Source organism: Cebus imitator, unplaced genomic scaffold, assembly GCF_001604975.1.
Source record: "Cebus imitator isolate Cc_AM_T3 unplaced genomic scaffold, Cebus_imitator-1.0 Scaffold42, whole genome shotgun sequence".
In the NCBI taxonomy this organism is placed as follows: domain Eukaryota; kingdom Metazoa; phylum Chordata; class Mammalia; order Primates; family Cebidae; genus Cebus; species Cebus imitator.
The window spans coordinates 14,008,825-14,027,560 of NW_016107357.1; the positions used below are offsets into that span (position 1 = coordinate 14,008,825).

Below are 18,736 nucleotides of genomic sequence, written 5' to 3' on the forward strand. Positions count from 1 at the left end.
CCATCTCCCCACCTCAGCCTCCCAAAGTGCTGGGATTACAGAATAAGCCACTGCGTCCAGCAATTGGCACTTTTATGGTAAGTCCTCCCTACACTCACCACATCAACAGGAATAAGAGCTCAGAGCAATATGTGGTCCACTAAAAGGTAACTCAACATTTTCTTTGCACATCTGAGTAACGGTGTATAAATTTCAACCCACTGTATTTTGTGTTTATTTGTTTGAGACAGAGTCTCGCTCTGTTGCCCAGGCTGGAGTGCAGTGGCACGACCTCGGCTGACTGCAACCTCCACCTCCCGGTTTCAAGTGATTCTTGTACTTCAGCTTCCCAAGTAGCTGGGACTATAGGCATGTGCCACCATACCAGGCTAATGTTTGTATTTTTAGTAAAGATGGGTTTTCGCCATGTTGTCCAGGCTGTCTCGAACTCCTGACCTCAAGTGATCTGCCCACCTTGGCTTCCCAAAGTGCTGGGATTATAGGCATGAGCCACTGCACCCAGCTCCATTGTATTACTGATCATCCTTTGGAAAAATGTGGCTAAGCAGTCATAAAAATATATGTATGTATATAAAATTGTATTATTTTTTTCAAAGATGAGCTTTTCTAGAATGAACTGAAACATTTCCAGGAAAAAAGGTAAACAGAAATAAAGAAACTTGACACTCACATAACATCATCCATCTATAATCCTTTTCTCTCAATCTGTACCAATGGAAACCAATCTTTCTTCAAGGCTGAACCCAAGTATTTCTTCTTCTAAGAAGCGTTTCCCATATCCCCTCCTCCAAAATGCCCAAAATTAAATCTGCAGCTCTAACTTCATGTCTGGGTGTTTCACTAACCTCCCATGTTATCTTTGGCTTTGAATCCTTGGCTCTGCCTCCCAAGTGTCTCATTAAAGGTTGACTGGATAAATGAATGAACATTAATAAGTTATCTCTTAGTAAAATAATGAAAGGCTTCATATTTTTAGACCTCTTGATGATAATGTCACTTGCCCCAAGAACAAAGTCTCTCTTTAAGTCAAATGTTTAAGAATCTTTGAATATTTAATACACAAGGCAATAATACATTATTTAAAAAACACAGATATTTTCCAAACCATGGGGGGAAAAGGCAACCTAATCCAGTGAGCTCTTATAAGACTTATGCATCCTGGCAACCATAGATCAATGTGCATGAATTTCTAATGCATCTTGGAAAGCAACTGAGACAGTGGCAATCCTGTTAATAACAACTCAAGGTTACATTTGGTTAGGTTAGCTAACCCAATATTAGCAGTCTTGGTTAGCTGCTATCTATCTGATTTCTTTTCACATTTAGTCGGTAGACTGCCTTGCTGTGATATATCAATAACCCAGTGATGCAAAATTCAGGAAAGACCTGACTAATTCTGTCAGGTAATCCAACCTGGAAAAAGGTTTTAAGATTCCCTGTTTCTAGAACATCCACAAACAGCAATTCTGGAATGTACGTACCCGTGGGGTTTCTGACTGGGTCCTGCGAGCCACCATCAGTAACAGCTGTTGTTGAAGGGCACGGACCGCAGGGTCCCCAGAAGACGGATCTTGACTCTCAGAAGTTGTGGTACTGGAGGAGCTGACCTGCATCTCTCTGAGGATGGGCAAAACAAAAGCTTTGGTTACCTGGTAATACCAGAAGTCATCTATTTATTATATACAAACACAAGGACAATAGGAATGCCCAAAGCACGTAGTGGATGAGTCTTTACAACCTTACATAAACAGTTAAGAGTTTAAAATTATGTATACAAGGCTACCTTCAGGTAGAAAGTCAGTTACCCTGCATACATTGAAATTACTCAGGCTGTCCAGGGTTGCAGTGTGTCGTAGGGCAGGTAGGTAGATGCCTGGTGTTCTACAGATGACAACCTTAATTTTTTTACATATTTAGTGGTTGGGGAGGCCTTAGCAACAAACTCTAGCTTCACATTTTGTAAAAACAAATAGCTTGATAATTCTCCAGACACTAATGAGGAAGAAACAGAGATTAACCCTTCTGCTACCTGGCTGCACCTCCTCTCCACCACACCTCAAAGCAAGGAAACTACATATTAGATAAAAGAAATGCCTTGGGTAATTGATAAAGAGGACATTACTGAATTAGTTGTGATCTGTATCTAAAATAGTTTTATCTTTAAACACACACAGATGGACAAGACTTAAATTAATAATAAGCAATTTCAATCCTAGCATTTTTTTCCTTTGGCTCAGAAAGCAAAACCTAGGACATACTTCTCTATCTGATTTTCTAGCAGGGTACCTACAACTTTAGGACACAATGTTGGCTGCCTACTCAACAGGCATTTCTCACAGAATGTCTGCTACCATAACTCCATTTTATTAAATCCTCCAAGACTGTGTGCTTTGGAAGAGACACAAGGTCCTCCCTAGCCCCAGGGAAAAATCCAGGTCTGTAAGCCATTTGCACTGGCCAGAGTTTGGCTTTGGAATGAGAAAGAAACACAATTCTAGGAGGTCACTGGGGAGCAAAGAGGAGTTGGCTGGGAATAAGAGAGCTCTTGGACAAATTTATCTATAGCTTTTAAATTGTAACAAAAGTAAAAGACAGTCTTTCTCCAGGCCTTTAGATGATTCATGAATAATAAATAATGCCATCGTGAAGGACAAACTTGAGGACTGGAGAGCTGAGTGATGGAAGGGAACTAGTTTTTTGATGACAGCATTAAACCTCTAAATTCACCAGCCTTCAACAGATCCTATCATTGGGTTTCTTGTGTTCTGAGATAATACATCTCATTGTGTGGCCCACTTTGTTACACAAGGTTACCTACAGCCCAAACCACACCATCTAATACAGGTTCCTCAAGAATGCAGACGCTACAGTAATGTAATTCCCTTCTGGTTTATAATCTACACCTTTCATGATAAAGCTTCTGACAGTCTTTTGGATCTTTTTCCTAATTCCTTCCTACTGTATTCATAAACATACCAATAGTTATTCTGTGTGAATAATGTTCACAATACTGTCATACAGTTGGGTGCAGTGGCTCACACCTGTAATCCCAACACTTTGAGAGGCTGAGGCGGGAGGATTGCTTGAGCCCAGGAGTTCAAGACCAGCCCCAGCAACATAGTGAGACCCAATCTTTACAAATATAGAAAAAAATTAGCTGGGCATGGTGGCGCATGCCTATAGTCCCAGTTACTTGGGAGGCTGAGGTGGGAGGACCACTTGAGCTTGGGAGGTTTAGTCTGCAGTGAGCCACGATCATGCCACTGCACTCCAGCCTGGGTGAACAGAGTAAGATCCTGAAAAAAAAAAAAAAAAAAAAAAAAGCAATTTTCACACACCCACATAAATAAACATAAATTTCAATACATTCAATAAAGTCTTCCTTATAAAGAACCATTTAGGAAACATTACATGACAAACTCAGTGTTTAGGAAATGAATCAGGTGGAACAAGCACATGGAGTTTGAAAATTTTAAAATCCTGTTCTTCCATAATTTAATGCTTGCTCCTTAAATGGTGCTTTTTCTTCTTGTCTATATTAGTGGCATAATCTCTGTCACTAACAGAGAAAAAGATTAGTTAGATATAAAAAAACAAATGTTCCTTTAAACTTTTCTGCTTTGTATAGAAGCCACTGAGTAATGTAACACTATCATTTCACATCGAAATACAATAGAACTGAAATTGCATTGTTAACACAAATTCAGAGATATCTTAAACTGGTATCTGAAGTTTTGGCACAGGTCAAAACTTCACTAAAACCAAAAGATTAAGCTAACTACATTGTAGGTAAGGTAGGTAATGATCGTAAATGGGCAGGAGTGGGAAAAAAAATGTATGCTTCTGTGCAAAAATGTAGAAGGTGTATAGCACCCTCTATTGCCAACTGAAATAAACTAAGAATTGACCATGAATAAGGTGTAACGAATGGCTGTTTTAGAGCAGTCTTCCTCCTACTAAGGTTTCCTGCTAGGAATCAATCAATACACATTAGCATAATTTTTCCATATTTCTTAGAATATTTCTGATTGTAAAATAATAATAAACATCATTTTCCTATGTAAGCCATTTAAATATCCTTTAAAAAAATCTGTGGGTTGATTTTCTATTTAAAATCTTTTGGGTGAGTGCTAAACAGAACTAGGTTAAATTATTTCTCTACTACTTACTATCCATGACTATAAGCATGTTATTTTCCTGCCTCAAATCCTCCCTATAAAATCAGGAAGATATTTTCCTCATAGGGATCATTGTGGAAACTAAGCCAGACTATGCAAGTAAAGCAGTGAACATTGCCTTTCATATATTAGGCACTTCATAACCATCCCTGACCCTTTTTGCTTCCTTCTGTTGATATAGGACTTGACTTTGCTTATTCTTATATTAAATAGCAACATGACTCCTATGCTTTTACACAAATGACATATTAATTCCAAGTGTCTTGTTAGCAGGCATGTGGGAAGAGTATCTTGCTCTCAACTCACACCTAATCCTCCTATTTTACATAGACAGTCTCAAATAGCATATTACATTCCCTCTTAATTAGCCTTTTTTACAAGGGTGGAGTATTCTAGACAAGGCATGAGCATATTAAGCAAGATTCTCTTCTGAGCTTAATGAATGGTATACGTCTGCATCAGAAACCTGTACTGTCATCTGTATTCTCATGTGTATATGTGCTCCCCGTTTGGCTAGGAGGAAATGGTTACATCCTTACAGTAAGCATTGCTCAAATGGAGACATTTCCCTTATGTGATGTAATTCTCTGATGTCCTGATAGTGCACCAGCTTGCCCATCCAATTACCAAAGAGACGACAATGTTCACAAAAATCCCTTTCATGGACAGGTGGACAGGAGTCCAATTTTGAATAATTCCAAAGTCTGTGTTCTTTGCTTGCATTTCTTTTTCCATCATTTGCTGCTTATTCTCTCTCATTTTTTTTTAAGTTATGGACTGTGAGGAGTATAATCATCTAAAAAGACTATGTCTTTGTAACTTAAAGCCAAAGCTTTCCCATATCAATACATATAAAGTGAAAGCATTAAGTTTCAAGAGACATTTTCTCTTCCTCTAAAACAATAATGGAAATGGAAATACCCCAAGCCTGTAGTAGCTATTCAGTGAACTACAATATATGATACTGAGCACATGTGGTCTCAATTATCCTGTTCTCTGGTGAATCTTTCGTAAACTAGTTTGGTTCAGGGGTATAGCAGAGATACGTTTATTTAAACTAAATTGAGCTGCAAGCAATAGCAGAAAGAGTGATTAATGGTGGAAACTTCTAAAAGTGCTGTCACTAGAAGGCAATAAAGACGGGCCTGGGGCTAGAATCTAGGCTGGGTCAGAAAAGCACACTTCTACATGGAAGGAGCTGGGCCTCAAATTGACCATGACAATATTCCACCATACTGGACTCCCCAGGTTTTCACCATCTGAGCTTCTACAAGTAACAGTCAAAATACAAGTGCCTTCTCTACACTGTCTCATTGACCTAGGAAAAACATTTCCTGAGATTCTTCATCTTCCCAGAGTTTAAAGACGATAGCCTTCCACTCTCAGGGAGAGGGCCTCCCTTTTTCTGCCTATCCTTCCTTGCTTTTCAGGCTTCCTCTGGGGACGTGGGAACAAGGCACACTGAGGGACACAGAAAGGAAAGTCGCAGCAACATGTTCGATATGAAAGAAGCTTAACTAAAGCAGCACTGTTCTGAAAACCATAACCTGTTATTTTGAATTTTAACAGGGATTCTTGTTTTAAAGTCGGCCAGCAACTCCTTTTATGTGACAGCAAAATTTGTATGAGAAAAAGGCAGCAATGCCGCAGAAGTGAGGCAAGGCTGGGAGCATGGGACCTGACTGCCATCATGTGGCGGCATTGGCTGTGACCACACTAAGCAGCAGGGCCAATTCTCAGGCTTTCAGAGAAGATGCCCCAGAGAACAAGTCTTTCTAGAATCAACCTCACAAACCTTCCCTCCTTATGACTATGCCTGGGTGGAAGTATAATCTCTTTCTAATATGTCTAAGAAAGCAAGATAAGAATGACAATGAGAGGAACAAAGAGTAAAGAGTGAAAAGCCAACAAGAGAGGAAGTGGAAATCTGAGATAGCAGATACTATTCCAAGGCAGACCTGGATGACCATCTGCTTCTTGCCAGAGTTTTCCACCTCTGTGTGATCAAAGGCACCAAGAGCCTAAAAAAGTTTTTCAAATTTGAAGCAGCGAATACATATCTCTCTACTATCCAAATTAAGTGAGTGAGGCAACAATATGCATGATCTCAAATATTTGTAATAAAAGATGAAATTTCCAAACTATAACTGAATGGCACATCGAACTGGGTATATCCAATACTGAAAGAAGTCACAATGTTTTCCTCTTCATTTTGAATATGTAGTTGACTTGTTTTCGAGCCCTGCGTTCCTGTTCAGCTATTCCAAACCAGAGTGTCACTATTATTTCTTCTGACTAAAGTTAAAAACAGAGTCTAAACAAAGGTGATTACTTCTTGCCGCTTTCTGCCTGCTTATCTTCTTTGGGAACCAGGTAGATAATTAAACACTGTGGCTTTCGAGGACTTTCCTGAAAATTAATACCAATAAGAGGTTTTGCTGAAATAAGGGTTAGAGAAGCTGATAATGTCAACAGAAGAGTAAGAATTCTGAGGAGGTAGTAAAGATTATGTACAGGGCTTCAATCTGCCTTTGGAGTATGGTACACAGTGGGCTTAGAGATTTAGGGCAGCTTTCAAATATAAGCCCAATTTATAAACTGAAAATACCTGCTTCAATCTTTGCTACAATAATTCAAAAACAAAAGCCATGAATAAGTGAATTAGATAAATATGTATATTACCATCCTACTCTGTTTTAAATAAAAACAAGTTGAGGTTCCATCCTTGATATAAAAATTCCCAATGAAAGGTCCTGTGAACTAATTTGCTCCAGAATGGCTCTTCCATTCAGTAGACTACCATACCTACTTTATGAGTTATAGAGCTTCAAAATGAATATAAATATCATGTCTTTCCAATCAGATTTCACTGGGGAGCAGATGATATGCATTTTGCATGCATTTCCATTAGATCGCTTTTGACACTGGAGAAGCCAGATTAATACTGAAACATGGTTATAGATTATTCATAGAAGAAAGCGCTGCTATATTACTTGGAATAATTTATACACAAAGAAATGTAAATCTTTGTTGAACAAAAAAGAGAAACTATCAAGATTTAATTGCAAGATCTATTGAGAAGTAATAAAAGTTCACTCTGCATCAAACCCTTTGGACTCAAAAACACATTTCAACTTTCTAAGCAGCTTCACCTCCAACTTCCTAGGCAGATAGCCTACTTCAGATTAGCAACTCCAATTTTCTAGGCAAATTAGTTGATTTTGGCTCTGAACTACTGAATCAATCTTGTGTTCTGAGTAATAAAATGCTGAAGTGGATTTATCCTCTGGCAGTTTTTCCTACTAGCAATTCTAAAGGCAGCAATTCAAGCTGTAGTTTCCTCATTCCAGTTTCTGGGGAAAGCAGAACTATGTTAGGTAATGTCACCAAAGGTATCTGCTCTATGGACAGCTACTGTACAACTGGAAAGTGCGGCTTATTTTTCTCCAGCAGTCCACAAGAACTGCACTGGTTCCCACAGTCACAGTGGGGCCAAGGAGAGAAATCTGTTTCCTCTCCTGGTTTCCTTCAGGAACCCCCAAAGAGACATGGAAGTTACATTGCTAACAATTCCCTGTTCATACTTGGGAGTCAGGGATATAAAACTGTCACATGGTAACAAGGCTGAACAATGGCTAAAAAGAATGGCTTTCTTGCCAATAATAAGAATCAGCCATTTCATAGCCCAGTTGGAGACAATCCCAGCCACTGAAGTCATCCTATAGGCAAAAGGCTTCTTTTCCAATGCATTATCCATGGCTAAATGGCTCACAGCCCCATGTAGGCATCCTTCCAAGTTCAAAATCAAAGTTTATGTTTACTATAACAGAAGAACTTAAAAATTAATTGCATTAAAAGCCAGGAACATAATATTAAAAGACCTACTCGAAAATGATCATACATGCTAAGATGTTGGAACACAACAGGTTAATAAGGGGAATGCCTTCAAATGACATAAACCAACTCATAAAAGCACTAGAGGAAAGGCTCCCACCTGGCCGAAAGTATCTTTTGTTATATAAAATCAGGTATTTTGTGATATAAGCTCAAGAAACAAAAGTCAGCATCTTTTGGTATATCAAGTCACAGTGCACTTTACCTGAAGTCCTACTGCTTCTAACCAAAGATAGTAACCACAGCTAACATTGACTGAGGGCCCTCCATGGCAGGCACTGTCTTAAGCACTGCATGTGTACTATCACATTTAATTTTTAAAGCAACCCAGTGAATTAATTACAAAGGTATCGTCTATATTTTTTGGTTAGAAAATGAATACTTAACATGGTTAAGCAAGTTGTATAATGTCAAACAAAAAGTAAATATTGTGCTGGCATTTGAACCCAGATAAGTCCGAGACAAAATTTGTGTTCACATAGCTACATACTAAACCCCTGATTTCAAGGAAGTAAAATTCTCAATGTCAGATTTTCCTCTGCTGTTAGCTTTCATACAGGCAGAGAAAATTGTTTCCTTATGAATTAATAAAACACAGGGCTGGACTGGGCGTGGTGGGTCGTGCCTGTAATCCCAGAACTTTGAGAGGTCGAAGCGGGCAAATCACTTCGAGGCCAGGAGTTTGAGACCAGCCTGAGCAACATGACAAAACCCCAGCACTGTTTACAATAGCAAGGACCTGGAACCAACCCAAATGCCCATCGACGATAGACTGGATAGGGAAAATGTGGCACATATACACCATGGAATATGATGCAGCAATCAAAAACGATGAGTTTGGGTCCTTTGTGGGGACATGGATGAACCTGGAAACCATCATTCTCAGCAAACTGACAGAGGAGCAGAAGATCAAACACCGCATGTTCTCACTCATAGGCGGGTGTTGAACGATGAGAGCACATGGACAAAGGGAGGGGAGCACTACACACTGGGGTCAGTTGGGGGGAAATAGGGGAGGGACGGTGGGGGGTGGGGAGCTGGGGGGGGATAGCAGGGGGAGAAATGCCAGATGTAGGTGATGGGGAGGAAGGCAGCAAATCACACTGCCAGGTGTGTTCCTATGCAACAATTTTGCATGTTCTTCACATGTACCCCAAAACCTAAAATACAATAAAATAAATGGGGAAAAAAAAAAAAATACAAAAAATTAGCCAGGTGTGCTAGTGCATGCCTTTAATCCCAGCTACTTGGGAGGCTGAGGCAAGAGAATCCCCTAAACCCAGGAGGTGGAGGTTGCAGTGAGCCAAGATTGTGCCACTGCACTCCAGCCTGGGCCACAGAGCAAGACCCTATCTCAAAAAAATGAATTAAATTAAAATAATAAAAACTCAGGGCTGGAAAATTTGAGTCTCCACCTCTGATTTCTATGTAGATTGGTTTAAAAAGAGTCATTTTACAGATTTCATTTTGCTCTACTTTCCCGCTTATAAAAAGAGAAGATCACATTCTGTGTTCAAATATATTGATCTGGCAAACTGCTAGTGCTTCTGGCTCTCCCACCAACCCAAATCTCCCACCAAAGATGAGGGATTTACTTCTTGGGGTCGTTTTGATAATTCCACATTCATCGGGGTTGTTTTGCTCTGCAGATAGATTCCCATCACTCCTGCTGCATAGAGAACAAACCGAGCTCCTCAACCAGGTTTCACGGCCCCCAGGGGCCTACTCTGTCCCTCCTGTTTAGCTTCTCCTGCCGCCCCTCATCCCAGAACTCCAACTGGGCCATCTTTGTCATCTCCAGTGATTCATTTGATTTAATCCCACATTTATTGAGCATCTACCCATAAAGGAAGTGAAGGCTGGTTTTAGATGTATGCTATCTAGAAAAAGAGACGGGAACCTCTACAAATAAATGAGATACCAGGCAGAACATGATCAGCATCCTTCTGGCAGCAACTTGAAGAGATGAATTTATTTTCACAGGGAGGACTGAGAAGGAAAAGAAGTAGAATAGCGGCAGATTGTAACTTGAGCTTTCAAAGATGAGTTTCACAAGGAAGCAATAAGTGGAGAACTTCGCAAGGTGGTTTGGAGGAGCCTGCAGTGGGAATCTCCTAGGGGCATCTGGATCCCACATAGGAGTGTAAGAAGGACCAGGGCAAGCGCTTTCCCACTGGAGGGAGCAGAGCAGAGGCTGACCACAGGTAGCTTACAGGCCACAGGCAACCACACACAACCTGTGGTCTGTGATGTTGTTAAAAAAAATTAAAATCAACAATATGAAACAAAATACACTTTTAGATACAAATATGTATTTCTAGCTCCTGTGGAGAAAAACTGGAAAATCCTGTCACCTGGGGCTTATGAGCCACCATAAGTAGACTAACATAGCGGCAGCCCTTCAGTGGGGATAAATGCCCTCCAATTGACTGTAGTCATCCCCACTCATCTCTATCATTCCACACTGGGCCCCCTTCACCTATTTATCACACCTGCCTGGGCTCTGAAGAACCCTGAGCTTGTGTGGCACCACTGTGGGGGGACAGGAGCAGGGAGGGAGACTCACCTGTCCACTGGCCACTTACTATCTACATTAAGTTGAGCACTTTGACAATCAGTCTTAGTTTCCTTATCTGTAAAATACAGCTAGCATCACCAGTCTCAGTATTGTTGTGCAGATAAAATTAGATACTTTAACATTCAGCTTCATGTGTAAGTGTTTCATAAATGGTGGCTGTTACTACCAGAACTATTATTGCAGGAAAGTGCCTCATTCAGGGCCATGAACTGCCATAATATTGCAAATTGGGAAGACAGTGCTAAAGTATAAGCCACTTGCCCCTTCCATGGGCCAAAATCCTGACCTGTTGGCATCTCACTGGCTCCGCTCTGGTTCCATTCTTTACCTCTACTATTAGAGACAGAGTTACAAAAATGACACCCCCCATGTGCACACAAACTCACATGAGTGTGCACACACACACTAGTATGTTAATTCCAAAATTCAAATATCTACATTGAGCCATATAGCTGGCTCTTAGTCTGTTTTCTGAGAATTTTTCTCTCAGATAGCCAATTCAAAGATTCCCAGATCATCATTACATCACGGACTTCTGCAGAAGACAAAGCTTCTCACAAATCCAAAGAAATTAGCCCTCCAGTGAATGGGTAGCACAGCTTTCTGTGTGTCAGAGGCTGGGAAGTTTGAGACAATTGGAATATCCACCCAAAGCCTGTCAGACAGCAGTTTAAATCCAGAAGATCATCTGACTGACATAGGACTGAGTCGTTTTTCCTGAGCATGAATTAAACAGATGGCAGCACCTTAACTGCTTTTCCAGAACTGCCTAAGGGCCAGCTTCAATGCTGTAATTTTGCTAAGTGACGTGACTAGAGTTTTGTGCTCATGCATCTGACAGGAAGCACTGTATATCTACTCTGCCCAAACAGGTCACGGAATGCCACACCACCACATAACGAGGTCCCCTCTATTATCTATCTTAAGGACTAACTATACATACGATAGCAAAGTATGTGTATTATTTTACTTTATCTTTGAAGTACAAGAACGAGAAGTTACACATGGCAATGTATCCTAATGTGTCCTTCCTTTCTAGAACTCTTCTTGTTGGTTTGTGTCTTTGCTATTTTTGTTTTGTTTTTCTGTAGAGATGGAATCCTGCCATGTTGCCCAGGCTAGTCTCAAACTCCTGGGCTCAAGTGATCTTCCCACCTCAGCCTTCAAAGTGCTGAGATTACAGGTGTGAGCCACCATGCCCAGCCCTTTTCTAGAACTCTTAAGACCAATACTCTGTCAAATAATGCTGGAGAAAAAGCAGGTATTCAGAGACCCAGAACTTGGCATCTGAGACTGGTGGACGAAGACCTTGCCCGTTGGAGCATTCACACATGAGAAAAGCTAGGGGTGACTAGCAACATTCGATAAATGTTTTCTTCAAAGGGAAAGTCGCTTGCACAAAACTTGAACATTTTTCTCTTTACAGAAGCTCACTCATTAATTCAGCTGCCATTTCACCAGAAACAGAGAGTCCTCAGGGGTCACCGGTTGATTTTTGCTGCCCGGCTTTTATCCACAGAACTCCAAATATCCCTTGGAGAACCAGGCCCATCCAGTCTTGGGGGAACTTAGAATCCAGTTCTGTGTGTGTAAGTAAGCCCAAGCCAAGTGCTTGCCTGGTCTCAGTGATTGGGCTCACGGACTATGGCTCAGTCAGAACCAATAAGACACAATGAGACCTTCAATGAGGTCTATGGGAAAGAAGCACACTGTCCTTGCTGGACTTAGATGAGAGGAGACATAAGATCTAGGGAAATAACAGCTGTCTTTTAACCGCCAGGGTGTGGTGTTTGAGAATGGTGTCAAAACAGAGGAACAGGAACAGGAAATGACAGAACTAGGCCCCGATGACTAAACCTGAACCTCTTTATCTAGACACTCATGAAGAAAGATGGACCCAAGACTGTTCAGTTACATCACCACAAAATCTCCACTTTGATTAAACTCATTTGAGGTGGGTTTCCCTTCTGTGTAACAGAAAGGGGCCTGACTGTTCTATGGACATGAAAAGGCACATAGGAAAGGGCCTGGTATTCTAAGACTCTCCACTAAGCCACACACCTCATAAGAAAGCTCAGCATCAACACATTCAGTTGCCTATCAGTCCAACACCCCCTCGCTGCCCCAACACAACCCCACCAAAAGCCATTTCACTAAGGCTGAATACACTGTGGCAAGCGTACTTCCAGGCAGCTCTGGAAATGGAAGGCAGGTTAAATATAAAAGAGCTATAATCTGGAAAGGAAATGCAGAGGAAATGAAAGAACGCAGAGGTTGGAGGAAGTTTAATAAAGAGAGAGAAATTTACGGGGAGAAAGCAAGTGAGCAGGTCATGCTAGAAAAGGAAGAGCCTAAGGAACTGAGGCTTAATGAAAACACGATAGGTCCTTTCTCTCATTCTTACCGGGATACTGTATATTTTCAGTTTTTTTTAAGACTCTGGGTATATGGCCTTATTCAAACTATCATTACTGACAAACGCAGTTCAAGTGTTTAACTTAGGGGGAAATGACATACATTTATCCGGGGGGGCAGGGAATTAAAAACAAATATCTTGTAACTTTACTTTGGGATGAAACAAGAATTTGTTGTAAATTCAGATTAGAAAAACTTCAACTTTTAGCTGGGAACTGCAAAATAATACGACAGTTTTCAAAGCTGTGTTCTCATGCAATTTATGTACTTTGTCTGAGAAAGCTGCTGTCTTGGATGACTAAACTCGTCAAACCAACAAAACACCTAGAATGTCCTAGAGGTTAGAGTAAATATGTGGGCAGCAAACCTCCCTCTCCTCTTGGGTGTCCATTTGCATGGAGACTTTGCATGCTTTTTGGCTGGAGAAGTAGTTTGTGCCTGTTTTGATTGGTGCATGGTAGTGTGGGAAAAGGGGGAAGAGTGGAAGGCAAGTAGGGCATGAACAATATGGCTGTTTCCCCACAGGAGTGACTTTAAGCACATGCAGCCTGCTTTAGTGCAAAGCTCGGGAGGAACTGCATGACGGAAGAGAGCCCTCACCTACAGTTCCCATCAGACTTACCTGCATGGCAGACATTAGCATTCCTAAGCAGGTAAGAAACAGTAATGCCATTAATGCATTCTGAAGTAAAATAGAAAATGCCCTAAGAAGCTGGCATACGACAGCATTTCACCTGGAGGCCAGAATGCAAGGACAAAGGCAGCCTTTATTCTAAGCACACAGGAGCCTCCCTCTGAATTTCCCATATACCCCTGGGAAGATTTTAAACTTGGAAAGATACATGGGGGCCACAGGATCTGAAATTAAGGTTTGGATGTGAAGCACAAGACATTCCAGTTATACCAAGAAAGTCTCCCATAAATCCTCAAATATACATATAACTCTAAAGAAGCATACATGAAAAATTCAATTCTATACTTAGAGCAACCAACTGAGACGTGGCCATATGGATTATCCACAAAGAATCTTGAAACCCAGGATGAAGGATGAATTCCGTCTGCCACTGACAAGATGTACAGCTTGTCCAATGCACTATTAATCATCATATGTCCCAGATAGGCAAACTAATTTAATATCAACTTCATCAACTCATTTAATATCAGCATAATTAAGAAAGTTATTCAAAGCATTCTGAAGTAAAAAAGAAAAGATCTTTATCTAACTATAAAACAGTTTGCCTTCATTACTGTAAATGAGAATAAATGAGAACTAACCACATTTCTAGTCCACTCCTTGGGACAAATTTAATAATGTGTTTGAGAGCTGCATCACCATCTTTATTGAAGGGAACATTATTATGTTTATACAGGGTTCCTGCCTATTTCTACTACCTACATGTTATATTCATTTTTGGAAGCAGCAACAATAAAAATGGTTTCATTTATTTTTCATTATTTCACAACGTCAGATTTTCTTTTTCTTTCACACAAAACCACATGCCTTAACAACTACAAAGGGATTAACACATTTCTTCTACACCAGAATCCTCACTTTATCTTCATTGCTGCGTCTCCCAGCAATACCACAGCTCTTAAGCCTGGAAACAAAGCTTTACTCACCGAGTCTGAGAGAGACAGTCATAATTTGATGGTAGAGGTTGTAAAGGGCCTTCTTTCTGATTTCCAGATTTTAAATAACAGGATCTAACTTCCCCTGTAAAATCAGAAAATTTCAGCAAAGAAGATGACATAATTATTTGTACAGAATTGTCTCAGCTTATACACTTTTCAAGTTAAAAGGAAACTTATTTTGGTCTGTTGTAATAATTGCTGAGAAACTGGATCCATTCTTTACATTTCTCCACAGAATGTTTATCATGAGAAGTCGAAGGATGTCTAAAAGAAACTTTACCAAGAAAATTTTCTTCAACCTATTTCCCTGCTAATAAACTTAGACAAGTTTTGACTTGGTTACCTATTACTTAATTACTTTTGATAGACCTATTTGTATCATCTCTTAATTCGCTTTGTATATATTCTCTTCATGTGTCAGCATGATCTGTGCTAGGATATAACTGAGGTTTACTGTATAGGTATACCTCCATATCATGAGCAAAAAGCAGCTTATTAAGTGTACAGTTTTGATTGGTGGACCACATGAGGCCATCTCTGCCTCCAAATGTGCAGATGAGCAACTGCCACGGCACACTGACAGATGTGTCAGCCTGTTAATGAGGAAAAGGAAGAGATGGAATTAATTTGCAGAGTTCAATTAGCTCCACTAAAGCAGTTCAGGAGATTGAGGTGTGAAAATCCGTTCCTTTTCTAATGTAAACGGTTTCTGCCCAGAAGAGCTCCTACTAGTACCTTCTTCAGTTGACACAGGAAGCGTAATTAACCTTGTCTGTTGTGAGCAGCTGGAAGGTGGCCCTCTACTCAAAGGTGTTTTCCACCAAGAGAAATTGTATTGACAACCGCAGCCCCGTGGAGGCTTTCATGTAAGTGCGAATGTTGTTCCTTATGATGTAAAAGTCCCTTATATTTCTGCAGATGCAAAAGCATTTAAAACTACAAACTACTGAACTCCAGATAAAGAAACTATATAATTTGTTCTCCACACCAGGATCCTTTCAAGAGTAAAATAACAAGCACTACTGGATCTATATGATACATAAGCCAAGATCCATCCCAGAAAAACTAGGACCTATAACCCTTAAACTTTGAACTTTGAACTTGCCACTTTTAATTCTCTATGTATATTATTTTAAATTTTTTTTATAACAAGGCACTGAAAAAATATGTCAAGGTCAGGCGTGCAACATAGATCCAACTAGTATTTACTGAGTACCAGGCATTGCTCTCTTGAAGTTGATAACTCTAAGGTGGAAATGCCATTAATCAAATTCTTATACAAGCTGTAATATTATCAAAGAAGGAAAGAGATGGGATGTTAAAAGAACAACAAAAACTGATGAACTTGATTAAGTTTGGGAGTCCAGGAAAGGTATCCCTGAAAAACTGACCTTAGGACTAACATCTGAAGGATAAACAGCACACACTGGGGCACAGAATGTGCAAAGGCCCTGAGATGGAAGGGAGCACACTCTGTTCAAAGAACATTATGTGCCAACTACGAGACTAAATCTTCCAGTTCTCAAGTCTAGATATCATGCTGAGTCCTGAGAAAGCTGACAGTTTTCCCCTGCTTGTTCATTAGTAAAGAGCTCCAAAGACTCACCATGTTCATCAATGAAGACGTGCATAGCATCCACAGATATCTCTTCTTGTACAGATGTTTCAGGCCCACTGATGACTTGCAAGACAGAACTATCTTGTTGGGAAGTTACCCTGTAGATTATCTGTCTTTGTCTATTGCCCTGGAAACTTAACATATATAAGAGTTTCAAAAACAATGATTAGAAGTTCCTCCTTATCCTTAATAAAGCATTAAAAGCAGCAGCCAGTAAATAAGTCTGTCTCATGCTTTATGATCAAGTGAAACTAAGTAAGTAACTTATCCTTACAAGGCTGTGGTCTTGGCAGGCTGAGTGCACACGGGGCTAGTACTAGTATGGTCTTGACTTTGCAAGTCTGGTTTTCCTTGCTTAGAATTGTGTCCACTGGGCTTTTCATTTTCCAGGGTTTCCTCCTTTTTTTCCTGGGAACAGTTATCTGAAAAACATTGCTTTTTGTATTAATATAATATAAAATAAATCAATGGCGAAAACTCTGGGAAGTAAGTTACCAAAACTGAAACAAGAATAGAAAGAAAATCTGAGCAGCTCCTATGAATGCAAAAGACTTTTAAATAATTTTTCATTTTCCTAATTATGGAAGTACCTACATATATTTGAAAAACAGAAGTATGTATAAGTTTAAGATGTGTTATTTAGGCATCTACAAACACCTACTATTTTACATACAGGCTGAGGAACTCCCTTGAAATAACTCAGTGACCACCATGTGCTCAGCTGGAAATCACCCATTTAGATTACATAGTTCTAAAAGGTTCATATCTCATAAATGAATAACCTCAGATTAAAAAAAAAATTACAAAAAATCTGGCTATTTCAGAGCAAGGTCCCTTTTACCATTTATAAATCTTATCAGTCTTTCTTCTCACTCACTCTCCAAAACTGAATTTTCAAGTTAAAGCTAGAATTGGCCCTTCAAAAGCAAATACTTGTTAAGTAGAGCTGGGGGCAGGGGTTGTTTTTGCTTGTTTGTTTGTTTGTTTGAGACAGGGTCTGGCTCTGCTGCCAAGGCTGGAGGCTGGAGTGCAATGATGGAATCATAGTGCACTGCAGCTTCAACCTCTTGGGCTCAAGTGATTCTCCTACCTCTGCCTCCCAAGTAGCTGGGATGACAGGCACAAGCCACTATATCCAGCTAATTTTTAAAATTTTATGCAAATACAGGGGCACGCTATGTTGTTCAGGCTAGTCTTGAACTCCTGGCCTCAAGTGATCCTCCCACCTCAGCCTCAGCTTCCTGATGCACCGGGATTACAGGTGTGAGCCACCACACCTGGCCAAGTATAGCTGATTTTGAAAAATATGCTTAGCACTGTGGAGGACACAGTGAGCTACAACACCTACTCCTTGCCCTGAGAACATTTTAAGGTAAATGAGAATTCCAAGATCAATAGGTACAGATTTGGGGTGGGCTTATTTTTGTTTTTGTTTGTTTGTTTTATATTTTTGAATCCTCTTTAAACAATGAGCCAACTAAGGGTCTCAGCTTATACCATTATGCAAAATGGACTGCATATGTCCCTGAGGGTCAGCCCTTCCTTATCTGTGGACATATTCCAACAGTCACTTTTAAGATCAAAAGGACCATTGTACTCCCATGACTTACTCTGAGTAAATGATTACCTCTAACACTCAACAGCCTGTGCCTGAGAGAACAGAATTGAGCCTGAATCTACAAGTTCTTTCAAGACACACCATTAGAAAAGTCTATCAAGCTCTGCCTAAGCCCTCAGAAAGCAAAACTGTGTTAGTGTCTGTGGGATATAAATCATATCATTGCATACATAACAAAGTTATTCATCCTTAAACTTCAAGTCATTAGAGGAGCAATGCTGGCTTCTCTGTGAGTCCCGAAGATAAACATTTTCAGCACATCTGTGAGACTACCATAAGAATTTCCTTGGTATGAAAATGTTTGCATTTCATTTGACAGCCTGTCAAGACAGAAGTTTTCACAGTTTTCAAGAAACACATTTATAAGAAAGTGCTATCATAACAAATAGCTTTAGCCAGTAATCATGCCTCATAAAAAATCACAGAAAGGCATATTGACACAGCTCTCCTGCTTCACACTAAGTGTCTTTGAATTCATTTGTTCACATCTCTTTATCATATCTTAGACTCCTTTTCTCTTTTAAATGGATACATTACATAAGTCAACATATGGACTATATTTTTCCTTCTCTCCTTAAAAACACTTTTATAGAAATGTTTCTGTTTATAAAAATGTACACATTCATTGTATATGATTTAAAACTATACAAAAGAAACAGCTTTGAATCACTCTTAATTCTGATATTACCACTGGAGCCAATTTGATACACATCACACCAGTCTCTTTTTCCTAGATACATGCACTTTTTTTTTTACAAAAATGAAGTCATAATACAGGTGTGGTTTTATACCTGTCAAATTTT

At 39.9% G+C, this 18,736-nt stretch overlaps 1 protein-coding gene across 2 annotated transcripts in view; it reads right to left on the minus strand.

The window, feature by feature from the left end:
• Positions 1-18,736, minus strand: part of PCNX2 (pecanex 2) — a 292,353-nt gene that overhangs the window by 239,600 nt on the left and 34,017 nt on the right. For both annotated transcript variants that reach the window (XM_017526554.2, XM_017526553.2), the window contains exons 6-9: positions 16,590-16,737; positions 16,304-16,449; positions 14,686-14,779; positions 1,482-1,617 (exon numbers count right to left, since the gene is read on the minus strand). In XM_017526554.2, coding sequence (XP_017382043.1) covers positions 1,482-1,617; positions 14,686-14,779; positions 16,304-16,449; positions 16,590-16,737 — 524 coding nt within the window. The remainder of the gene's footprint in view (positions 1-1,481; positions 1,618-14,685; positions 14,780-16,303; positions 16,450-16,589; positions 16,738-18,736) is intronic.